The sequence below is a fragment of the Eubalaena glacialis genome, chromosome X (assembly GCF_028564815.1).
Source record: "Eubalaena glacialis isolate mEubGla1 chromosome X, mEubGla1.1.hap2.+ XY, whole genome shotgun sequence".
Taxonomy (NCBI): Eukaryota; Metazoa; Chordata; class Mammalia; order Artiodactyla; family Balaenidae; genus Eubalaena; species Eubalaena glacialis.
Window position 1 is genome coordinate 93,429,666 of NC_083736.1, and position 26,049 is coordinate 93,455,714.

A 26,049-nucleotide genomic window follows, 5' to 3' on the forward strand; every position below is an offset into this window, starting at 1 on the left:
ATCCATGAGGGCAAGGATTATCTCCATTTTACACACTGATGTCTATCAAGTATTGATACCTCGAACAGTGTGTGGCACATAATAGATGCTCAACAAATATTTGTTTAATTAATTATGGATTAGGATGTCAGGGATTTTGTCCACCATCCTTAACACAGTAGATGCTTGATAAACTTATTAAATGAATGAGGCCAAGACCATGTCTTTGCCTTCTTTATACAATGATCACACTGTTGAACACATGGTAAACACTCATTACATATTTTTGATCGGTGGATGGGAAATGAAATGGGCTTGCTAATGAACTTTTTATTATTGTAAACACAATTCTTCCCTTCATAACTGAGAAGGGGGTACCAATTTGCTTACACACACAAGGAAGAAATAATTTCTACAGCAGCTAAAAACATTTCTTCCAGGACAGTGCATTTAAAAGGATGGAAATGAAACTGTAAGGGGAGGGAAAGTATCAGGAGCTGTTCTGCACTGTGGTAGAACAGTCTCATTATCAGATACTAAAGTGAACAAAGCTTGCTTAGTGAAGAGAAACGCAGCCCTCCACGAGAGATCACCGGGAAACAGCTTAGCAATGGCTATAACCTTGCCATGCACAGATAGATAATCTCCATTGGCTTAAACAACCTTCCCCTGAAGCTTCTCTAAGCATGCTTTCTCTCCACTCTTATTACAGGAAATCAGTTTTGATTCTGCAGGCTAGAAGTGCATGGTATTTTTTGTCAGCAACATAATCTTATCAGAAACTGAAGTCCATAAGAGTTAGGTCATCAGAGAGGGTTTCCAAGTGGATCTGACCCTGTGCATAGGGATGGCAGGGCAACTTGGGGATGGAGAGTACTAAGGAATTACGGGGGAAATCTGCAGGGAATGTCAAAATGAGCTCCACTCTTCCCCTCTCCTAGGAGTTTGTGGAATTCCTTTTCATTCAATCCTGAGGTCATGCTGAGTCATTTTAAAAAAAAAAACAAAAGTGTTCTTCAGTGCACCACATCTCTGGAAGCCCTTTAGCCAGCCTGTTAGTCATTACTATACTCACAGGCTTGGGGCCAGCGCCATTCACACTTTCCTCTGCTCTGCAGCAGACGGATTGAGCTCCTCTCATCCTTGAGTTCCTTCTCCCCCACCTCTCTAAAACTCTTTTCTGAGGGAGGAACAGCTATAGCTTTGGGGATAATATAGCTTTAAGGAAACTTTTGGCAGATGCTGATGTCCTAACATCTGGGCAGTGTTAACAGAATCCCGGAGGCCCGGACAGACCAGGAGCCACTCGTTCTAGGAATGTAAAAAAGTAGAAGTTTTTCCGACTGATGAGAGAAGCAGAGAGGAAGGAGAAAGAGAAAGAGAAGGAGAGAGGGAGAACACAAAAAAACCATACAACAGGTAAGATCTGCTGCTTCATCCGTCCACACCACACTACCCCATTTCACAACCCGGGAGGGTAATGAGACCCAGGACTTGGGCAAAATGGCTTGGAGGTGGGGTGGGGGGAGGAAGAAGTTCTTTTATGAAACTGAACCACATGCTGCTTTCCACTTGAGCCATGACCTGGCTGCAGACACAAGTTCCCACTACCTTCCCGGCCCACAGCAGAGGGATAGCTGACCCCGGTGGTGAGTCAAGTTTTCAGTCTGAGATTGGGGAGAAGGTGGGCAGGGAAGGGGTCACAGACTCAGAGCACTGGGTCTGCGAAGGAAAGCCCCTGCTCCCAAACCAAGGAACTGGATGGAAGCTGCATGTGGGAGAGGGGTCGATGATTAGGGCATCTAGCTGTTCATTTTCCTGAATCTTCTTTAATCTCCTCTCTCTCATCCTTTCGTTCCCTCTTTCTGCTTTTATCTCTTGCCTTCAGCTCTGGCAGATTGTCTTTTCTTGCTAAGCTTCCTTTCCACATCTTTCCACTTTCCTTGCCTCCCCCGCTTGCTCTTACTTCTTCTCTATCCTGCTTCCTTGCCACTCTCTAGACAAAATCTGAAGCCAGGGAGTAATGAACTGGAAAGTGAATTTTTGCCATTCTTGGACTTCTCACGCCCCTTAGGGAGGCTGGCCAGAATCTGCCATCTTTTTGTTCCTCCATTTCTGGGACTGACACCTCCCCCGAGCATGGCATTTCATTGAAAGCCTGTGGGTGCTTGCTGAGAAGTCCAGCGGCCAGTTTATACCAATGGGTAGCAAGTTTTAATACTGTCATTTATGAAGTATTTGCCCACTGGGAACCACACAACTCTCATCCCATTAGAGTGAGGACAGGACGGGAAGTGAGAGGGCAGTGGGAGCTTGCTTACCCTCTCCTCACGTACCTCAGTAGGTTCTTTCCAACCCCACTGACTTCCTGCCGGCTCAGCAGGGTAAAACTGGAAGGTTAGGCTGGACTTGAAAGCCAGAAGCCACTACTAAACCACTAAGCCTCAAAACCCAAAGCTAAGAACAGAGGCAGGGTATAGTCACCGACTGAGAGACTGCAGAAAGGAGACATCCAGTCCTGTTCAAGATGGAGTTGGTAATAATAATATCGAATATACATGGATTGCTTCCCTATGTGCCAGGCAATAGTCTATTCTGTAAGGTAGATACTATTATTATTCCCATTTTATAGATGAGGAAACTGAGGCTCAGAGAAGGTAAGGAATTTGTCCAAAGCCCCATAGCTAGTAGGGACAGAATTGGATACACATGCAGATCTGTGTAACTCTAGAGTTCAAGTTCTTAGTCCATATATGCTAACACTTTCCCAGATTTGTGGTTAGGAAGTACTAGTTAAGTGGATAAAACCATCAACTGGTGCCTTTAGATTGCAGGATTCCCTCTTGGTTCTATATGACTTAATGTTGGCCCTTTCCTGGTCTTGGTACCTCACTGTCCCTCTCTGTAACTTGGACCATGGAACATTGGCATCAGATATCACCAGGGTCAATTGACAGCTGGTTGTTTTATGTCCTCTTCCTCCTGGGAGGAGAAAACCAAAATTAACAGAGTGTTGTTACTCTATAAAGTGGAAGATCCTTACAAGGGGGACCATATAACAGGCATTCATTAATTTAAAAATCTCTCTTCTTCCTTGCAGATCCTGCATTTCTGCTTTCTCTCACTTTTGGAAGTTCATTGATGGCTGATTTCTGAAAGTCATCCTCCTTTGCCCTGGTGCTTCTGGCCACATACCTCTATTCTTGTCTCCCTAAACCACCCTCCCACTCCCCCTTCTCCCCCTTTCAAGGATGGCCGTTCAACTAACTCGAAGAGGAGCTCTCTCTCTGCTGCTCTTCCTCACTCCAGCAGTGACGCCAACATGGTATGCAGGTAAGCTCTAGGAGCTGTTGCCCATTATTTCCAGGAAGGGCAGGGCTTAGAGCAAGAGTTAGAGAAGGGAAGGGTTAGACCGCAATGGGAGACACTTAAATTAGATACAGAGAAGAACTATCCTCAACAACAAAGATGGTTAAACATTGCAAAAGGCTACCGAGGGAGGTTTTTGAGGCAAACTGATAAGAGATTTTTGAAAACAGGCTGCACCAGCATAAAAATGACGTTGGTCAATATATCCTTGTAGCTTATTTGTACTACACAGGGAATATGGCAAATATTTTATCATAACTATAAATGGAGTATAATCTTTAAAAATTGTGAATCACTATATTGTACACCTGTAATTTATATAACATTATACATCAACTATACTTCATAACTATAATAAATATAAATAAATATTAAAAAATAAGGTTGGTCAACATGGCTTTTGGGGCCACTATCCTACCTGCTTCTCCACTTACTTTCTCTCTCTTTCTCTCTCCCCTCCCAGACCTTGTTTATAGGATGAGATGTTTATAGCCCTTTTCTGCCAAAGATTGTTAATGACAATTCAGACCACATTCTCTTAAACAGGAATCCCTCAGTTTCTTCTGGCTTGTTTCTTATTTCGGAAGGGATGGGCATTTCTAGATCCCTGAGTGTTTCATCCTTTGCCCCTGGGGAGACATAGGGAGCTCAAGAGAACAGACCCAGCGAGGAGATGGGAGAGGGGAAGGGGAGGAATGAAGGAAGGATAATGAGGTGCCAGACAGGGGTTTTTGATGGGGCCCAGCTGGCATTCCAAGTGCTAATAATATTCTGTGGCCGGCAGCGTCTGCCTTCACAGGGGCTGGGGGGAGTAGGGGCAGGAGACAGGCCCAACTAATGGAGTTAGAAAAACATCCAGAGATGAGTAAATAAGAAACTGCTTCCATCACAGCTGCAGTCATTGTAGCTAAAATTTTCCACATGCCCTTAGCTCCTGGTGGAGGCTTCTGGCAGTAGCTCTGTTTGGAACAGCTGCATCAAGCTTTCAAACAAATATGCGCACTTCTTCCCCTCCTTGGCTTAACCTGGCTCTGTAGGGGGTGAAGCATAAGGGCTGACACTGAGATGAAGGAATTCAAGTCAAGCCCTTGGCAGAGTGCACACTGCTTGGGGTTAAAGGATCCCCAAGTCCCCAGGAGATACCATGTGCAGCCGTCCTCCCCAACCTCCCCCCAGCTTCAGTTCAAGTACATGAGACCAAAATCCGGCCAAAGACCATGAGACTATGGAGTGGAGGTTAGATGGCTCAAGCCCCATTTTGAATAACTATAAGAAACCTCATGGCACACAAAGGCCTTCCACCTTTCCCAAGGTGGAAGCCTGAGCTGTTGGAGTCTTAAGGACAGTGCAGTTTTTTAAAGACTTGGATTCATTTGAAACTCTCAAAGGGCTGTTTGCAAAGGTGGCTACTCCCCACTTCTCACAAGAATCACTATGGTCATCACTCCTTCTCAGGAGCCCAGGCTGGTGAGGTCTCTGACAGCCCTGCAAACCCACTCATTCTGCCTTTCTCTTTTCTTAGGAGGCTAGGTGATGAGAGAAATTTGGAAATTTCCCAATAATCCTCCCCTACATCACTAGCTCAGTTGTCGGAGCTTGCTCCCTCCCACCTGTTCATGTCTTCATTCAGTAGATATTTAGTGACCACTCTCTATGCATTCAGCACTGTTTTGTTCATGACTATAGCCTTGTCCTCCAATGGGAATAGTACAAGGAAAGCAGCCAAGTGTGGATTCCTGGCTAATCCGAAAAAGGATCCAGGAATAATCAGCAGGGGGTGGGAAGCGTTAAGAATATAAATCAAGCCAACAGTGGGTTAAAAGTGCATATTGGCATATCTGTGCAGTTCAGGAAGTCAGACAGTATTTCTTATCATAATCCAAGCATTAGGGGGGGATCTTAAAATTGTCATCAACTATCAGTTACATACGCAACCACACCTTTGTGAAGGGTAGTGCTTAGAGGGTCTGACTGTACAATGGAAGTTGGAGGAACCCAGTAACAGACCACAGAGTAACCACTGATCAGCATAAAGGAACCAAGGAATGCTGCCCAAAGCTCTCCCAACCAGGGCTGAAGAGGGACAAGCAGATAGAACAAGGTGGGAAGGGGGGACCCTCTGGTTTCCCTTATCTCATCTCAGTATCTCAATATTTGCCAAAAAATACCCAAAGACAGGCAAAGAGGGGAAATGGAAAGGCTTAAAGTGGTAAGGTGGCCCCAACTTATTCCTGTCACAAAGCAGACTTGGCACTGGGCCAGCCACCTCTGTATCCTGGTGAAGACTGTAATTATCTGACTGAGTCTTCCCCTCAGCTTTCCCACATCCCCTGTAATTCTGGAATGATGTGAAATGCTTGGTGGCCTTCGATCCCGCACACATAGAGTGAAAAAAGGCTGAATTGCGAGAAAGATTTTGGATTTTTATCCCTGTTGGGCGTTGTCCAAAGCTCTCCCCTACCGCCATCTTTAGTGGAGTGTCTGAGTTTGGTCTCGAGGGGATCAAACCGCCCTGGGCTGGAATGCCCATTCTGCTCCTTACCAGCTGGGAGACCTTGGGCTACTCCCTGAATTCCTCTGAGCCTGTTACCTCAACTCTATATGAAAGCAATATGGGTGTTTACCTCACTGAGATGTCAGGGTGATCTAATGAGATGACGTATGTAACGCGCTGAACCCAGAGTAGGTGTTGAGTGATGTTAGCCGTCGTTGTTGTTATTGTGGCTGTTGTTATCCAGCCACAGGCCTTGGACACTCCTGTCTGCTCTTCTGGTAAACAGAGGCTTGCTCCCTGCTGGCCATTTCTTCACAAGCAAGCTCTGGAACAAGGGTAGGGGGACCAAAGCGTTTAGAGAATCGTGCACATCTGTCCTGCTGTTTACAGGCGCTGTAAGGCTTTGATACTAAACTGAAACAGCTGACAAGAATTCTGTTTCCCAGCCCCCCCAACAAAGAAATTTCCCAGGTGGGGAAAGAGGGAGCAAGGGAGAGGAGGCCTAAGGAGAAATAGAGGAAATCCAGGAGAAGACGCGAAATGGGAAACCAGGAAAAAATAAAGGGAAGGAGAAAAAATGAACTCCTTCCTCTGGAATGAGGGCAAACCAACGAGGACATGATTTCATAAGGCAAACTTTCAGTTTGATTCATTCCCTTGTTCATCAAGCTGGACTGGTTTCCCAACACCCCCGACCCGCAGCCTATGCCTGTGGGGACTGGAAGAGCCTCATCATCTGCGCTGCGCTCCACCCTCGAGTGCAGGGGGCCTTGTGCCTCTGCGCAGAGAGGAGGCAGACGAGCTTGTGGTCGGAGTGCTGACACAGGCCAAAGGGCTTCAGCACTAAAACCCAGCCCTGTCCTGGAAGCACACCCTCTCCTGGGAATGCAGAATTGTCTTCTGACTCCAGCACGGCTGGCTGCTCTATTCCTGTGTGTGCTTTAGGGCTCTGGGAGGCTGGAAAGAGAGCTTCCGGCAACTTCCCTCCGGAAAGGACCAAGTTGTATTCCAATTAGTTCGTATTCATGACCCATTTCCTGCCGTCTGGTGGAACGCACTGTTTAGTCTCCCGGACAGCCGTAGACTGGCCTCCACCGGGAAGTGGCCCACTTAACGGGATGGGGGTGGTTGTGGAATGTTCTCTAGCTCAGCAGCCCCCTACTAAGGCTCCTGCTGATTAGAGGAACTAGATATCTCTCCAAAGCAGGACAAACTGCTCAGGAAGTGAAACTCTTCTCGTGCCCCCTCGCCTTTTGAGCCCTCCCTCTTTGCCTTCGCATGCCACCCCTAGCCCTGGCAACCAGGTGGCAAAAGGCTGGTGCCCTGTGGGCTGGTGGGAGCTTGAGGAATTATCTCCCTCTGAGGATTGTGAGACGGCCCATCACTAGTGGAAAGACCCTTGCTCAGGCTCTATGTTCTCCTCCTACCTGGGACAACAACTGTCCATCCTCAGAGCTTGGTCATCAGTGTCTCACCAAAACTCATGTGTTACATCAAGGAAATGGGTCATTTCTAGTCCAGATGGGCAGGATTGATGGCTGGTCAAGAATTTTGATGTTTTTCTTTTGAATGGAGGCTTCTAGTGCTACCAGTAAGCCACCCACCTCTCCCCCAACATGAGTTCACCCTCTGTGCACCTGAGGTGTGGACGTTTGCCCACAATAGTTCTGCTGCTTCACAAGGCAGGATTTCCCCCACTAAATAGCCACCTAGCTCCCCACCCATGGAGTGTCATGTCCTCAGAAAGGGACCAAGTTGGAAAGGGGAAAAGGTTGGGAAGGACTTGCGTAAGAAACCAATATGTCATCTTGATATATTCTTCATTCTAGGTTCAGGCTACTACCCAGATGAAAGCTACAATGAAGTATATGCTGAAGAGGTCCCACAGGCCCCTGCCCTAGACTACCGAGGTAATCCTCACTGCTTCTCAGGCTCAGGAAGGGCCTTATCTGGCCTAAGGCCTAGGCCCTGCCTGAAGCATCCTCACCCAGCTTGGCTCACTTGTGCCAAAGTTGCAGCTCAGGGAAGCAGGGGCTGTGGTTTCCAGTCATGAATTTGGTTACTGACTTGCTGTGTGATCTCACCTCTCTGGAATTAAGGTTACCCATCTGTAATTAAGTATTGACTGAGTACCTACTGTATGCCTAATCCTGTGTAACGAAAGCCTTGGGTGATATAAAATCTAAGGTAGTGTTTTGTCCCCCTCAAGAAGCTTACATTCTGCTGGGGGATATGGGTGAGGGCGCAATAAAATTAGCAGGCATAGGGCAAGTAAGCGTGAAACTCTGTGCTAGCAGTAAATGCAACAGGAGTTAAGAAAAAGAAGTCAGGGGAGGGGTCATGAAAGATGACATTTAGACTAGGCCTTGAATGATGTGTGGATTTGAGAACTGGAAAGGGGATGGGAGGGCCTTCAGCAAAGCAGATGGCCACAGATATAGAGGTAAGAACAAACGTGTAAGAGGAAGGAGCTAGGAAGAATCCAGCCTGACTAGAGGAGATGGGATGTGGAGGGAGTAGTAGGAGATAAAGTTAAATATAAAGAGTGAGACTAAATTTGGAAAGGCTCCGTGATCTAGGGACCCTTCTAAGGAGAGGCAGGAGGACTATCTGTGAAAAATGCTGAATAGCGATTCCTGCATTAGAAGGAAATTTAGACCACGCAATGTCTGATATCCCTTCCACTTCTAAGATTCTTTGTTTCTGTGCTTTGCAAGCCATGCTGAAGAGTTTAGCTGTTGTGCTAGAAGTTATAAGGAGTCATCATATGTTTTTGCAGAGGGGAGTGAGATTGTAAATAGTAATTTCAGAATATCAACCTCATTACTGTGGACAGAAAGTAGGAGTTTGGGAGGGGTAGAGCCTGGGTCAGGGAGATTCTCCAGGAATCAGTAACAGTGATGTTGGTTAGAGATGACTGAGGCTAGTGGAAAAGAAATGGAGAGCAAGGATGAGCCCCAGAGATGTCTCAAAGAAAGAGATGACAAGACCTAGTACAGATTTGATGTACCAAGAGGTTAAGAAACAAACGACTCTCTGAAAGCATCCAGTCTGAACACCTGGGAGAACTGTAAGACCCCTCTCACAGAGACAAGGTTAGAAAAGAAAAGTCGTTTGTACCCTATAGACAGTGGGGAGTAGAAAGATGGAGCTTTGTAAGTCAAGTCGTTAGCTTAGATGGATGAGCTGTCTGAGGGAGCAGAGGGCCAAGGTCAGAGCCTTAGAAGACATCTACGAATGTGAGCAGGAGAAGAGGAACCAACAAGAAAAAAAGAGATCATTAGTGGTCAGCCATGTAGGAGGAGACTGGGGTAGCACCTATCGAATTACAGAAGCCACGAGGGAAGAGAATTTTAAGGAAGGGGAAGGGATAAGAGATCTACTGTGTCAAATATTGGAAAGAAACAAATTGAGGGTATAAACAATATATTTGGCAAGAAGAAGGTAAATGGTGACCTTGGAGAAAACAGTTTCAATAGACAAATGATCGGCGTTTGGGGTTCCTCTGTGCTCCTTTCTAGCTACCTTCTACCTATCTTCTCACTGCCAAATTGTCCAGACCCACTGCCTCTCTGTCCCAGCACCTGCTAACTCCCCAACTCCCTACAGTCTCTTTCCCACTCACCCACAGATTTCCATGCTGAAGTGACAGCCCTTGAAGATCAATCACAATTCTCTCCCCAAGCCCAAATCATATGGCCCCTTCTTGAGCTCAACCTCCCCCATCTCTCAGTAACAGTGAATACCATCCCTCTCTTCTCACCCCACCCCCTTCCTTGGGCTCCACGACATTTCACTCTTCTGGCCGTAGCTGAAGCCAAGAAAGGAGATGGGTTCTCCAGTGGTGACAAGAGGGAGCGTGAGGCATGGATCTGAACTTTGAGTGACCCTGACCTGTCCCCTGAGCTTCTGGGCTACATCTCCAAACGCTGCTGGACACTTAAATTTGGAGATATCGAAAACCAAATTCTTTCCGCTTCCCTGAAAAAGGTTTGACATCTGGCCTTCAGACTTTTGATAATGATACCATCATTCTCTTAAAAATACCTTAATGGCACCTTTAATAGCCCCCATCACCTTTAATAGCCCCTTTTCCTCATCACCTCTCACCAGTCATTCACCAAGAATTGTCATTTGTTTATTAATCCATGGGATTAAAACTTTTATTACCTCACACATTGATAATGACAATTGCCTCCTAACTGGATTCTCTGACTCATGTTTCTCCCTTCCCCAAACCTAGTGGCCCACTGTGATCATTTCTAACAGAATTTGGTCTCAGTCTAGCTGCCTGGCCTAACAACTCATTACCCCTTCTCCCCACATGAAATCTATGAGTAGCCAGATTAGTGGAGCTCTACTCTGTTCCCTAACTGCTTTGGCCCACGCTGAACTCTCCCTCATCCATTCATTCTTTCATTCATTTATGCAATGACTATTTGTTGAGTACCTACTGTATACCTCTTCTGAAATAAATGTTTATTGTCTGGACCACTCGTTCGGCATTCATTATGTACTGCCTCTTTGGTTTACTTTTTATTACCCTCAACAAAATAGTTACCTATTTAACAGAAGGAGCCATGTATGACACCCCATAGAGCTATGTCAAAAGTAGATGCTCGAGAAATGTTTACTGGCTGTTTGGCATTCTGGGAGCAGAAGCCAGATTGTAGGAGACTGTAAATGGGAGAAGTAGGTAGGAAAAAGCAACAGGTGCAGAAGGTACTTTCGGGAGGGAGGGTCCAACAGCCCTATGATTAATATTAGTCTGCCTCATTGGTTATTTTTAAATGTGTATAAAGCCATTAAAAAAAATAAGCCACATGGTGGCCTTTGGCCTTGGGGTCAAGTGTCTCATGGCTATCTTTGGGATGTAGTCTCAGGGCATAAAACTAATTCAGTACGGTTATCTATGTTGAGGGGGGAGGGGTGGCCAGGAAAGTACAACCTGAGGTCCCAGCATTCCTTGTAAGGTCTTGTGACCTCATAATCCACAGCTCTACAACTGTAGTGCTTAAGAGACTTTGTAATTTGGCATCTCCAGATGGCAGCAGCATTTTGTTGCTTGAGACGGGATGAGCCAGTGGCTCAAACCCAGACACTGATTCAGGGAATATCATTCCCATTCCCAGGACTACATATATTTTACACACGCATTTTTATTTGATTCTCAAAACAGTCCTATGAAACTGGTTTATTATCCCCACTTTACAGATCAGGAAACTAAGCTCAGGGAAGTTCAGTTTAGAGAATCATAGAGCTCAGGGGTGGCAGAGCAGGAATTTAAGCCCAGGTCTGTCTGACTTCAAAGCCATGCTTATTCTATCTCTTTCATAAAAAAGGTAACCCATTTTTTTTTTTTTTGCAAAGAAGGTTTAAAAAAAAACAAAAACAAGAGTTAACCAGTAAAAAGCAGATCAATATTTTAGAGCAAAGTGCACATGTACTTTGGTACCATTTTCACTAATCTTGAACTTTCTTTCATTCCCTTAAACTGACTCCTAGCTTGGAGTCAGAAACCCTTCTCTGAGGTATGTCCTAATCCTCTGGGCCACCACTTGCTCCCAGATTTCTACAGCTCCAGGCAAGCTGGTAACTCTGCCTGAGTTATCTGAAGGTAATCACGAAGAAGGCGCTTTCAATCCTGTTGTCAGCACATTGTTTTCTTTATAATCTCTAGAAAGAGATACGTGGATCGCAGAGGCCACAGGCCTGAATTCAAATCCCAGCTCCTCCACCTTCCAGCAGTTTTGACCTTGGACAAACACGTATTATGTGCCAGTCACTGTGCTATGCATTTTATAAATGTTATTTCATTTAAATACATTTCATGCTTGCTCTGGAGTGATAGGGGAAGACCTCTAAAACACATTGTTAAGTTTATTTTAAAAAGCATTGGTGGGAACAGTGGACGTAATATGCTACTCTATGTGATAAAGTGGAGGGGAAAATAAGATTTGCTTTATATGTGTAAAGAAACTATTAACAGTGTTTCCTGATGGGGGGACTTAGTGGGGGTAGGTGTGGGAGCAGGAGTGGGAGGGAGAATTTTACTGCATAACTTTTTATACTTTTGGGGTTTTGAAACATATGGCTATAGTACCTAATCAAAAATGTAAATGTATACTTCAAAACAGCAGCCTAACATGCTGCAATGACAGATATTGTAGTTAGAAAAAAAATGGCTTTTAGAGCCAGACAAACCTGGGGTTCAAATCCCAGCTCTGTCCCTTACTTGCTGAGGGATCCTGGGCAAGTTACTTCCTCATCTGCAAAATAGGGATAAACATCTACATATTGTACCTTACAGAGCTATCGGGAGAACTATATGAGATGATGGGAAAATGAAATATAAAGCATGGTGACTAGCACACCATAGCTACTCCATAATGACTAACAATTTTCCTACCACGTTCTTAGTTTCAATTTCCCATCAGTACTCTTTTGTTCAGCCAGTTATGAATCTCCATAACTGTACTGTCACCTCTCCTACGTGGATGTATTTCTTCATCTCATCCAGATCAATGGCATGAAAGGCATTGTCACATGCCTCACTGACTTCCACATAATGTACCTACCATTTCCCCTGCTCTACTAGTCTGGTGACCATACCCAAAAAGGAAACAAGGTCAGTCTTGAATTACTTGTTTTTGGGGTCACTTGGAGATCACCACTTCTTCTCCTAACTGCTCATAAGCCTATGTTTAACTATTCTAGAACACTTTGCTATCAGTGCTGTCAGTCTCACCAGGCTATGGTTCCCAGAGGCTGCCTTCTTCTTCCTTCTGGGGCTCTAATGTACAGCATGGTGACTATAGTTAATAATTCTATGTTTCATAGTGGAAATCTACTGAGAGTACATCTAAAGTGTTCTCACTACAAAAAAAAATGGTAACTATGTGAGGTGATGGATGTGTTAATGAACTTGATTGCAGTAATCATTTCACAATGTATACATATATTAAAACATCACATTGTTCACCTTCAATATATACGATTTTATGTGTTGATTATACCTCAATAAATCTGGAAAAAAAGAAAATTGGGATAGTGTTTTTGCTCTTTCCAGCCTTCCAACATGTTCTTTTTTTTTTTTTCTTTTGGTCAACTGTTGTGCCTCGTGGTTCAAGTCTTTTTTTTTTCTCTTCCAGTTTTATTGAGATATAATTGACATACAGCACTGTATAAGTTCCAGGTGTACAGCATAATGATTTGACTTACATACATCATGAAATGATTATCACAATAAGTTTAGTGACCATCCATCATCTCGTATAGATACAGCATTAAGGAAATAGAAAAAAATACTTTTCCTTGTGATGAGAACTCAGGATTTACTCTCATAACAACTTTCACATATAACACACGGCACCTTTCATTGTATTTATCATGTTGTACATTACATCCCTAGCACTTATTTATCTTATAACTGGAAGTTTGTACCTTTTGACCACCTTCATCCAATTCCCCCTCCCCCCACCCCCTGCCTCTGGTAATCACAAATCTGACATGTTCTCTTTATGCCAGTATTCCTCAAGGCCAGCAAAGTTGGACTTATTTACAATAGCTAGACCCTCTATTACTGTCTCAGCATTTATCCTGAGGTATATATTTCCCTTTACTATTGCTTGCTTGTTCTATCCATTCCAATTTTATGTGTATTTTCCTTGACAGAATATCGGTGAAAAATAGGACGAGAGTGATTGTTGAGGTCCCGGCCTCGAATGTAAAGTCTTGATGATATGTGTTGTGACCATATAATCAACAGCTCTGCAACTGTAGTGCTTAAGAGATTTTCTGTCATTTGGAGATGGTGTCTCCAGATGGCAGCTGTGTGTCACAGCCACAGGCTCAAAGCTAATGCTAGAAGCCACAAGGCTGTTGTGGCTTAAAGGCTAGTTTTCTCACTGTCATCTGTCTCCATTCTCCAGCTGCCCTCAAACAGAGGCTCTAGCCTTTCTTTGTTCCCTTAGCTCCTGTTGAGCTTTTTTTCAAAGCCCCCCTTTTTTTGTCTCTTAGGATTTGGGAACCAAATTAGCTCATACGGGGCTTTAGCCTTCCCAGCCCCAGGCTAAGAAATCTGTGTCAGCCTATGTATGCATCCTTGGGCAGGTGGCCCTCTGCTTGTTTATATGTTCCCCTTTAAAATCTGAACCCACTGAAGAGTCATTTATTTTGTGTAGCAGATGAGGCATCTTTATGATAGCTTTATGATTTAACAGCCTTATTACCTTTTGTGCTCAGTATTGAACTGGGATCGGACTTTCATTCCTAAGCAGCCTACTTTGACATGGCATTCCCTTCCTCTCTCTAGCTTACATCTTTGTGTTATTTTTAACAGTTATTGTAAATGTACACACTGTAAAAATTCACTCTTTTTGGTGTTTTGACAAATGCAAAGAGTCAGGTCACCAGTACCACAGTACCAAAAATTTGCCCAGGGCTGCCCCTTTGAGGTTATCCACCCCTCTACCCCTGATCTCTGGCAATCACTGATCTACCCCAATATTTCTGCCTTATCCAGAATGTCACATACATGGAATCCTACAGCCTGCAGGCTTTTGATTCTGGCTTCTTTCATTTCACAAACTACATTGGAGATTCGTCCAAGTTGTCGCATGTATCAGCACTGCCTTCTTTTGTATGGATAAACCACAGTTAGTTTAAACATTCACCCTCAGAAGGACATTTGAGCTGTTTCCAGTGCTTGACAATTATGAATAGAATACTTTAAACATTTGTGTACAGGATTTTGTATGAATACGGGTTTTTATTTCACTTGGGTAAATACCTAAAGTGGGACTGTGGAGTCACCTGTCAAGTGTACATTTACCTTTCTAAGAAACTACCAAATAATTTCCCAAAGTAGCTGCATCATTTTGTATTTCCCCCAGCGATGTATGAGAGTTCTAGTTTCTCTCCATCTTCACCAACACTTAGAATTGCCATTTTTTTTTTAAGTTTAGTCATCCCAATGGGTGTATAATGGTATCTTTTTGTAGTTTTGATTTAGCATTTCTCTAATGACTAATGATGCTGAACATCTTTTCATGTGCTTATTTGCCATCACTATATCCTCTTCAGTGGCATATCCGTTCATATCTAAAGCTCATATTCTAACTGGATTGTTTGCTCTTTTTACTGTTGAGTTTTCCAAGTTCTTTATATAGTCTAGATACTAGTCATTTGTCCGATATATGGTTTGCAAATATTTTCCCCCAGTTTGTGGTTTGTCTTTCATCTATCAACAGTGCTTTCCACAGAACAAAAGTTTTTAACTTTGACAAGGTTCAGTTTCTTGATTTTTTTTCTGCTATGAATTGTGCTTTTGGTATCATGTCTAAGACCTCTTTGCCTAGCCCTAAATCCTAAAGATTTTTCTCCTATTTTTTTCTAAAAGTTTTATAATTTTACTCTTTTCTCTGAAGTCCATGAGCCATTTTGAGTTAATTTTTGTTTAAGGTATGAGACACTTAGGTCGAGGTTCTTTGCTTTGCTTTTCCTTTTTTTTTTTTTGGCCTATGGAAGTTCAATTGCTCCAGCATCATTTGTTCAAAAGGTTATCTTTCCTCTATTAAATTGCTTTTGTACCTTTGTCAAAAATCATTTCAGTATATTTGTGTGAGTCTGTTTCTGGGCTCTCTGTTCTGTTCCATTGATCTATGTGTCTGTCCTTTCACCAATACCACGCTGTCTTGATTACTGTACTTCTAGCTTACTTTTCTTCTATTGCTACAGTCCCCCGATGGTGTTATACATTAAATATCCAGGATGGAGAAGCCACATGCTACTCACCGAGAGGAGGAAATTATCACAGCAGCCTGGGCACTCGCTGTGAGCTCTCCTGTGACCGGGGCTTTCGACTGATTGGACGGAGGTCGGTGCAATGCCTGCCAAACCGCCGTTGGTCTGGAACTGCCTACTGCAGGCGTAAGTGGTGTCTGTGCATGCATGTGTTGACATGTGCGTGTGAGAGAGGCTGGCCGGCCAGTCACCCAGGGTATATGCCTGGAGGTGTTACTCTGACCTCTATCAAGTGCAAATTGAGAATTTTCCACAGGCTCCCAACAGGGTCTTTCCCCATCCTAACATTCTAGCTCATTTTCTCTCCCTGTGGTTATTGGTCAAGCAATAGGGTCATTAAGTAGCAACCAGCCTTTCTGGCTTAGGAGGTCGAGGAGTGCACGGAAGGCTTACGCCTGGGGCCTGATGTAGACTTGGGCTTTCCTCTGGAGCTCTGAGCATATGTGGTCTCAGACTCATTCCCACTTGTGGTAAACTGCTGTACTTCCTGACCTAAGGCCTTAGAAGGCCTTGGCAGTGAAACTATAAGACATCCACTAGTCTTCATTTTCTTCGGAAAGTCAAGAAGAATCCCTAAGGCTGGAATGTGGGAGTGCTAATACACACGTTTCACATCATGTCCCCCTCAGCTCCCAAATCCCTACCTCTTATTCAAGCCCTATAGCCTACCCCATTTTGGCAGCTGAGCTTTGTCTGTCCCTATGTCCATCACTGAATGCCATTTGTAGAACACCCATGTGTGCGGGGCCCTGTGTTGGTCACTTCAGGAGCCAGTTCCTCAGTTACCAGGCTGCTTATAGACTAATGGGATGGAAACACAAATGTGTGCACGTGAATGGAGTGTAAGGGGATGCAGAGTGCTCAGCGTTCAGAGAGAAACGGGGTTGGTCGGAGAAGATGCTGTGGAAGACAGGAGAAGCTTGGTAGCCAGAAAGAGGGAAGCTACCACGCCCCTCTAGGTGACTGTAATGCATTGGTTTTAGGACTTAGACACCATCATTTCCAAAATGAATTTGAATTGGCCTTACAAATAAGTCTACAATGAACATAAAACTTAAAATAAGTCTACAAATGAACATAAAACCAGTTTAAAAAATGGAGATGTACATATTTCCAGGTGCCTAGAATGAGTTAATTACTATATTTAAACACTGAATCTGGCTGTGTCCTTCCTCATAAGAGACACAAGGGCAAACACTTTGGATCTATCATTTTCACTGTCATATAATACTAAGAAAACAAATTCAGCTGAAAAGACAAACCTTTTTTTTGGACCTGATTTCAAGGAGGTCATTTTTGCCTAGGTCTTTATATAAAGGAGACTGGAAAAAATAAAAGGCAATCATCCTCAAGTCTGGTTTGACCAAGAAGCAAAACAAACATAGCTCATAGAATCTTTATTCAAAGCTCCAATAATTGAAGTTAAGGAGGGTTAGAACTTAGACAACCTAAAGGAAGATATGGCTGGCCTACTTCTTTCAGGTATCAGGTATTTCAAACTAGACTTTGGCAAGCACAGGCTCACAATCAATTCATGGGAGCTGTCTCCGCTTCTGGCACACGTGATGTCTAAAGCACACGGACTCGTCTTTAAGCAAATGCCACCAAAGCTGGCCCTCCAGGCACTGGCCTGACTTGTATTCTCACTGGCACAGAGGGCTAGCCTGCCTGTAAGTGAGCCTCAGCTGAGGAGTGCTTGTGGTAGTACCAACATTATACTCAAAAAAGGAGCCTTAAATTTGTTCAAGGGCGTCTAGCATTTGAGGAACAAGAGAGGAAAACTATCAGCTGCTGAGGCTCTGAATAAGCCCAGAGGTTTATATGCACTGTCTCTTTAATCGGCACAACAATCCTACTTCATGGTATACACATTTTAGTGACGAAAACACTGAGGCTTGGAGAGATGAGGTAACTTGCTCAGGTCACAGAGCCAGTAAGTGGTGGAGCTGGGATCCAAACTCAGGTGCGTTTCTCAAATCCATGCACTTGGATGAGTAATTTGCTTCTTTGAGACCACCACCCCACCCCCACCCACCAAGAGCAGTACCATACTTCATAATATCAAAATAAGAAGGCAAGCAGGCACAAAAATGTCAGGGCAGTTTGGTGTAGGGTTTTCTGTATTTTCTGCTGTTTCCGATACGGTTCTCCCTGTGCTAGATGCCCAGGCATCACCTCCACATAACCCCACAGGCCACTGAACTTGCCACTTCATTCTCTCTTAGAGATGAGATGCCACGCATTGCCATTCATCACGAGTGGCACCTACACGTGCACAAATGGGGTGCTTCTTGACTCTCGCTGTGACTACAGCTGTTCCAGTGGCTACCACCTGGAAGGTGACCGCAGCCGAATCTGCATGGAAGATGGGCGATGGAGTGGAGGCGAGCCCGTATGTGTAGGTAAATGCTGGTCGCTCCCAGCTGTCCTGCTGCAAAGAGCCAGCCTGGCATTATGTCCACCACAGAAGGCATTCCTGCTCGCTGCAAGGGTGGTACCCTGGGCATGAGCTTAACAAAGTGATCGCTTCCCGTGGAACTGGGCCTCCCCAGTTTTGTTGAGCATCTTGAACTGAGAGTGCATCTTTTACCTACCCAGTGGTGTGGTATTGTTTCTATGGGTTCCCTCGAGGGAAGGCAGGGGACCCACGAGTCAGCACTTGATTTCTGACCTTGGCAGACATAGATCCCCCCAAGATCCGTTGTCCCCACTCCCGTGAGAAGATGGCAGAACCGGAGAAACTGACTGCTCGAGTATACTGGGACCCACCCCTGGTGAAAGATTCTGCTGATGGCACCATCACCAGGTGAGTAATGGATGCCTCCTATGCTTCCCACCAGCTTCTCCCAGGCACTCAGGCTGCCCCCACTGAACCGCACAGACTGAGGGTACAGTGATAATGTGCCCCAGACCCCAGTTCTAAGAGTCACTTTCCTCAGTGACTCACTTTGTCCCATGCAGGGTGACACTTCGGGGCCCTGAGCCTGGCTCTCACTTTCCCGAAGGAGAGCACGTGATTCGTTATACTGCCTACGACCGAGCCTACAATCGGGCCAGCTGCAAGTTCATTGTAAAAGTACAAGGTTAGAAAGAAGTCTTCCATTTCTGCATTGCTTATTATTCCTGCTCTTCCCTTACCCTCCAGATGCCCATCACAACCCTCTCCTCTCTATGCCTGAAACAGACACTGCATATATATTGGGAGATGGGAAAAACAAGTTCACTAAACAGGTCATTCAGGAAGCCTGCATGACATGTGCATACACATGTTTCAGAAACTCTGTTTCCCAGCAAGACTTTCTCACTCTCCTAAATCTACATAAAATCCACAAAGGTACTCTTATCCATTTCTTTTCTTGGCCTTCAAATTAATGATTAAAGCTAATCAGCCTTCATTCTCCATCTTCCTCCTCTGCTGAAATTGGTGGTGTTGGCTGCCCGATTCTTGCTTTTTGTTTTGTTTTGTTTTCATCATAAAATTAATTCATGCTCACTGTTGAACATATGGGAACTAAAGAAATATATAAAGGGAAAAAAACCTATTACTCTATCATCCAGAGGCAATTGTTGTTAACCTTTTGGTATTTTCCTTCCAGTCTTTTATTCACACATACTTTAAAAAATATATAATTGAGATCATACTGCATATCCAATCTTATGTCACCCTTTTTTACTTTTCATTATAACACAAGTAATTTTCTCATGTTCTTTAAAGTTTCTTCAGAAGTATTTTAATGACAGTATAATAATCTACTTCTAAGAATATATCATACTTTGCTTAACACTTCTCCCACTGATGGATATTTCAGTCTCCTCCAATTTCTTTTTGATATTAAAAGTAATTTGTAAGGTAGTCATCTTTATGCGGGGTGTCCCCAAAGTCTGAAAACAAAAATGGCAATTTCTTTTTACAGATTGATAGTCTTTTGATGACAATATGTATACTCACCTGTGCTTCCACATTTTATGAACACCTTTGTCTACATTTCAGATTTAATTCCGTAAGGAAGGAAAATTCTGGCTCTAGCTCTGGCCATGGGAAACACAGACAAGTCATTCATTCTGATCATTCTGGGTCTGCTGATCTAGCAAACCCAGGATAGGCATCCTCTTAGCCTTTTTTTTTCTTCTAAAAGAGATAACATAGCCCCTAACTCGAACTCCTCCCTGATAGTGAGACGCTGCCCAACTCTGAAACCACCACAGCATGGTTACCTCACCTGCACCTCAGCGGGGGACAACTATGGTGCCACCTGTGAATACCACTGTGATGGAGGGTATGAGCGCCAAGGGACCCCCTCCCGGGTCTGCCAATCCAGCCGCCAGTGGTCAGGATCGCCACCTATCTGTGCTCGTGAGTGAAACTAGGAAATGGGGAGAGTGGACATATTGATCAGGGCTACTCTGGGGGATCTCCCAATGTCTATGACTCAGGGGCCAAGAGCAATGTGTCTGATGTGGGAATGGGGGATTCTGAGATGCTTCAGGGCCAGTGTTCCCCCTTAGCATACTCCACCTCCAAGAAAAAGGGTTTAAAATCTCCAAGTGTTCTTTCAGGATTTCCCCCAAGGAAAGTAGAGAATGGACTTGAGGACACGGGGAGGGGGAAGGGTAGGCTGGGACAAAGTGAGAGAGTGGCATGGACATATATACACTACCAAACGTAAAATAGATAGCTAGTGGGAAGCAACCGCATAGCACAGGGAGATCAGCTCAGTGCTTTGTGACCACCTAGAGGGGTGGGATAGGGAGGGTGGGAGGGAGACGAAAGAGGGAGGAGAAATGGGGATATATGTATATGTATGGCTGATTCACTTTGTTATACAGCAGAAACTAACACAATAATGTAAAGCAATTATACTCCAATAAAGATGTTTTAAAAAAAAAAAAAGAAAGAAAGAAAGGGAGAAACAATCAAAAAAACGTTAACCCGAAAGGCTGGAACACCTCAGGATGCTGTTATCCATGCTGGGATGAAGGAGCAGGCCATACTCTGACTGGCCATGTGCTTCTGCCCTAGCTATGAAGATTAATGTCAATGTCAACTCGGCGGCTGGCCTTCTGGATCAGTTCTATGAGAAACGGCGACTCCTCATCATCTCAGCTCCTGATCCCTCCAACCGATATTATAAAATGCAGATCTCTATGCTACAGGTGAGAGCCACTCCTCTAATCAGGGCTTAGCTTCTCTGCATTCCCCCTACCCCACTCCGTTACTCCCCTACCTCTTCTCAAAGACTTGCTCTTTCTGCAGCACAAACGCTACTTCCTCAGACTCTGTGGACAACATTTGATCAGTTTTACTGTAGACAAATTGAGCACATTTTAAAAACTGCTGTTTTTACTGAAAAGACAGTGAGGTCACTGGAATGGTGGGTTACAGGAGGCTTGGTGAAGCATGAGAAGTCTGTGTGGCAAAACACTCTGGAGAGACTTGTAAGATGTATGATCAAATGTAAATGTGGGGAATTAATTATGTTTATGTTTTCAAGGAATAATAGCACTAACAGACAGACAGTAAGTGCTATATAAGGACCAGGTATACAAGTATGTGCTTTACACATATTCACTTAATTCTCACAGCAACCCTTATGAAATAGGTACCATTACTATCCCTATTTTTTAGGTAAGGAAACTGAGGCATAGAGCGGTTAATGATTTGCCCAAAATCACTAGCTAGTAAGTGGCCGAGCCGGGACCGAACCCAGGCAGTCTGACTCCAGGATCTGTGCTCTTAACCACGACTGATAGCAGACGAGAAGGAAAAGTGTTGTGATATTGCAAAGTAATATGAGGGAATTGCGTGAGGATTTTTAACATTCTACCAGATATCTAGTTAAAGCCACTTGTGGGGGAAGGAGAAGTGGAAAGGACAGAATAGATCTGACCACTGGGACTTGTGAAAGGAATAGACCGGATTCTATCACTATGTTGTACACCTGAAACTTATATAATATTGTAAATCAACTATACCTCAATAAAAAAGAGAAAAATAATATAATGATAAAAATAAGGAATAGACTAGGCTCTTGAAGAGAATTCAAGTTATGCTGACAAGACTGGGAGAACCAGCTCTGATAAGCTGAAAGGGGCTGGATACCCAGGTAAAAGAAGAAGTTATTTAGGGGGTTTCTAAAAGTTGAATCTTACAAGTTGCCAAGTCAGTATTCAGAGGCCCAGGATGAAAGCAGCTGTATCAAGAGAATGACCCTGGGTATCTAGACCAAAAAGGACCTAGTTCCTCCAGGGATCCCAAAAGGCAGACAATGGCAATACCTCAGCTTGAGCAGAAAGCAAGAACAAGAACAGAAAGCAGCCAGGGAGGACTGTGGCTTTGAGGGCCAGGTCTAGAGGAGTAGCCCAAAGATTAAACAAGGGGCGGGCACCCGGCAGTGCTCACTGCTGCTTTAAACCTCCCCCCAGGTAACTGGCTAAGAGGCGCCCCTGCTGGATGAGGCAGGGCAAAGAGCCGGGGTAGGGTTACAGGGTGTCCTGCCCAGTGCAGAGGAACGGGAGAAAGGGTAACGGAAAGAGCACTGGCGCCACTTTGGAGAAATTCTGGAGACTGAGAGAAGGCCATGGCCATGTAGCCTAGTGGTAAGGAGCACACACTTGGGGCAGGCAGCCTCGGCCCTCATTTTGAATTTTGGCTCAGCATCTTATTGTCATGCAAATGTGGGCAAGTTACTTTCTCCTCTACAGAATAAGAATGATACCACCTACCCTGTTAGGGGTGTTGTGAGGATTAAATTCAATTATTCCCGCGAAGCATTAGGTATGTGTGTTCGATGAACAATAGTCATTGTTATTCTATCACAATAGCTATCCATTAAGAACCTATGTAGCTTCCAGTTATAAAATAAATAAGTCCTGGGGATGTGATGTACAGCACGGTGACTATAGTTATATCGTATGTTTGAAAATTGCTAAGAAAGTAGATCTTAACAGTTCTCATTGCAAGAAAAAAAATTGGGACTATGTGTGGTGATGAATGTTAACTAGACTTATTGTGGCAATCATTTTGCAATATAGACAAATATCAAATCATTATATTGTACACCTGAAACTAATATAATGTTATATGTCAAATAATATCTCAATTTAAAAAAGAACCTATGTATTTAAAAACCTATGCAAAACTAAGCAAGGAGAGATGATGTGCCTGCAATTTATCAATTACATTTCTCTTTTCTACCCCACATGGTGTAACCAGTGTCCCACGCTTCATTAGAATAAAGGAAAGACTGTTAGGGCAAGTGCTTCAAGAATGACAGAGGGAAGAGGTCGTAGACCCCCTGGTGTGATGGTTGGGGAAGAAGCCCCTCCTTTCCCACACTGCCTCGATGTGGTCCCAGGAGGAATCAGCTAAGTAGCCTTAGGTTTGAGTCTGATAGCCTATTCCAGAAAACCTTCTTCTCTCCCCTTGCAGCAATCCATCTGCGGACTGGACCTGCGGCACGTGACCATCATTGAGCTGGTGGGGCAGCCACCTCAGGAAGTGGGGCGCATCCGGGAGCAACAGCTGTCAGCCAGCATCATCGAGGAGCTCAGGTCCAGGCTGGGAGGCCACAGAGAAGGGCTGGGCGGAAACTCCAGGCAGGACATTGGCCACAGGAGGGTTGTGGGACAATCAGCAGACACTACTCTCTTGGGGAATTCCTTGTGTTTGAACTCTTTGGATGTATTAGGTAAGATCAGAGAGTGGCAGGGTGTCAGAATTAAATTGGGGGTTGGGCGGTGCTTAAAATACAGATGACCACCCCAAACCACCTCAGGACGGTGCTTTTAGGAGGCACCTCAGGTGACTCTGAAGCACAGCCAGGGCTGAGACACAGACCCAAACATGACTCAGATAAGCCTCTGATCCTGTTGCCTTATGGCCTTATCCCTTTGCCCTCAGTCTCCAAAGGAGCAAAACACATTTTAGGCACTGAAATCTGAATCATACCCATCTGCCCCTGGGGGGAGAGAAGACCATAGGCAACAGGTGGTAGAAGTTGACTTTTCTCATTATCTATCTATTATCACCCTTCCAATGCCTCCACATATACTCAGAGCCAATAAAGCCATCACTGATCTCTGTTCTATAAACAATACCTGCCCCTAGGGCTCAGTCTCAGTAGGGACAGAAAGATTCAGTCCCAGATAGAAGAGAGACTGGGAAACATTCAGAGGAAGGAGACTGCAGACTTGGTGACATTGCTCAACTTCAAGGTTGACCAGGTGACATTCATCAACCTCAGGGCTGCCATGTTTGGTTGTGCAGGCTGTGCCCAGCCCAACTCTAGGAAACACTAGTCGCAGCATAGTGCGTGTGACCGGTGCTCCCTGGCGTTATTCCATGCAGCCTGCATTGCTGTATGTGACAGCCCTGCTTAAGGGGGCCTGTGAGGCAAACACAGCTTGGTAATAACAAAGCTGTTCCATCTGGGGTGAGGAAGGGACAGCTTAACAGAGCTAGACACGTAGGGGCAGCAAGACTCGGGTCTGAACAGAGAAAAACAAAAAGGGGCTTGAGACAGGTAGTGGAGGGGATGGGGCCAAGGGATTGGGTGGGGAAAAAATTAGTCCATCAGTGGAGCTGTGAAAGGTCAGAGGGTAGTAGAGCCTGGTGGGATGATGCCAAGACAAGGTCTCAGACCTCCCTGGGCTCTTCTCTCTAGGCAATTTCAGCGCCTCACTCGCTCCTACTTCAACATGGTGTTGATTGACAAGCAGGGAATTGACCGGGAACGCTACATGGAACCTGTCACTCCCGAGGAAATTTTCACGTTCATTGATGACTATCTACTGAGCAACCAGGAGCTGACCCAGCGCCGGATGCAAAGGGACATATGCGAGTGAACTTGAGCCAGGGTATGGTTGAGGTCAAGGGGAAAGGTCCCATAGTCAGCCGAAACTGGGGCCTAATAAAAGGAGAAAATGCTTTTCCACAGCTCTAGGGACAAGACTCTGAGGTGGGTGAGGTTCCCTGATCCTGGGACATTTCCAGGCACCTTTTTACGGCTGTGGAATAGTTTCCTTAAGCAAGTCTCTGCTTTAGGTAGCACTGGAGGGGCATAAGAAGCTAGGGAGGGACTGAGGGCAGGCCCTGGGCAGCAGGTTGTGGACAGAAGGTCGTGCTTTCCTAACCTGGGCTTCTGCCCAGCTCTCCAAAGTCTTCCAGATAAGTAAATTTCTAAATTCATTCACTAACCGGCTGTGTTTTAAATGGTTTCTCTACCCTGAGGTGACAGCAGAGGGCAGCACCATCACAACAGACAACCAGGACACCAGCAAGTGTGGCTGATCTTCCTTACAGGTTAAGTGTGTGATTGGAGGTGGGGGGAGCGCCAAAACATTCTTGAAGTTGTTTGTCCTTTCCCTTTTTAGGGTATTGGGCCACCAATGTTCTGTTAGCCATCGCTTCACCTAAGAGTTAGCAAACTGCTACAGGGGGAGGGAGCCTGGGAAGAAAAATCAGGCCAGAGCAGGCGGCTTTCTCCTGCCCCTCCAACTAGCTCATGGGCAACAGTCTCTCTCCTTACTGAGCCTCCAGTTCTGAGAGCAAAAAGGGAGCCAATGCTGCCCCTTCCTCAGAGAAGCCCCCAGCTCGTGATCTAGGAAACCTCAGAACCACCAACTAGAAACTAAATCAGGGAGAAGGAAAAAAGACAGCCTCAGCCTCATGTATTAACTTACTCAGACACCCACTTTGAAGAGATGGGCACAGAGCAGGTGAGAGCTACAGCAGCACAAAGCCTAGCATTAAGGGCCAGGCCTGCAAGGAAATGTGGGCTATTTGAGCTCTTGGGAAGCAGAGCCACACTCAAGACTGCCTGCTCTGGCTTTGGCCGCACTCAAGCGTGCATCAGTGTTTGAAAGAAAAGCGCTCTTCCCCAGGCTGCTGGGAACCTTCTTTTCTACTCTTTTGGAACCCAGTGTCATGGTTAAGACTCAGCAGCCATTCACCTTCCACTTTCCCCAGGGGTTCACTGGTGGGAAATTAGAGGGGAGAAGGAAGCAGGCTAGGTGGAGAGGCAGAGCTAAAATGCTCGAGCACTCACTATGTGCCAGGTGCTGTTCTAAACACTCTCGATTGACTGAAATCTTCGCAAGAACCCTGTAAGGTAGGTCCTGTTATGAGTCCCCTTTCACAGATGCAGGGATGGAAGCACAGGGAGGTTAGGCAACTTGCCTAAGATCACACAGCTCAGAAGTGGCAGAGTCAGGATTTAAACCCCAGCAGCCTGGCTCCAGAGTCAGTGTTGCTAAACACGATGTTATACTGCCTCTACTTCTTTTTCTACTTTTCATTTAAAGACAGCTGACAGCTCTAAGTAAGGAGAAAGCTTTTATCTTCTGTAATCCCACTCAGACAGAACACTCAGAGTATGCCCAGGAGGAAAGAGGGAAAAGAAAAG

General features: G+C 44.9%; 1 protein-coding gene across 1 annotated transcript; it reads left to right on the forward strand.

The window, feature by feature from the left end:
• The first annotated feature begins 1,068 nt into the window (after positions 1-1,068).
• On the forward strand, positions 1,069-24,812 carry SRPX2 (sushi repeat containing protein X-linked 2). Its single transcript, XM_061178482.1, has 11 exons — positions 1,069-1,398; positions 3,080-3,312; positions 7,672-7,752; positions 15,581-15,772; positions 17,872-18,048; positions 18,326-18,452; positions 18,608-18,729; positions 19,821-20,000; positions 20,667-20,800; positions 23,076-23,197; positions 24,310-24,812. Exons 2-11 carry the CDS (start codon positions 3,231-3,233, stop codon positions 24,488-24,490), a joined length of 1,398 nt encoding a protein of 465 aa, XP_061034465.1. The 5' UTR covers positions 1,069-1,398; positions 3,080-3,230; the 3' UTR covers positions 24,491-24,812.
• Positions 24,813-26,049: the final 1,237 nt, after the last annotated feature.

Bases quoted from the DNA above. Each gene is read 5' to 3' on its own strand.
- SRPX2 (XM_061178482.1), top strand. From the start codon at position 3,231: ATGGCCGTTCAACTAACTCGAAGAGGAGCTCTCTCTCTGCTGCTCTTC. The intron at 3,313-7,671 runs GTAAGCTCTAGG...TCTTCATTCTAG, and splicing joins GACGCCAACATGGTATGCAG to GTTCAGGCTACTACCCAGAT. The intron at 18,049-18,325 runs GTAAATGCTGGT...TGACCTTGGCAG, and splicing joins AGGCGAGCCCGTATGTGTAG to ACATAGATCCCCCCAAGATC.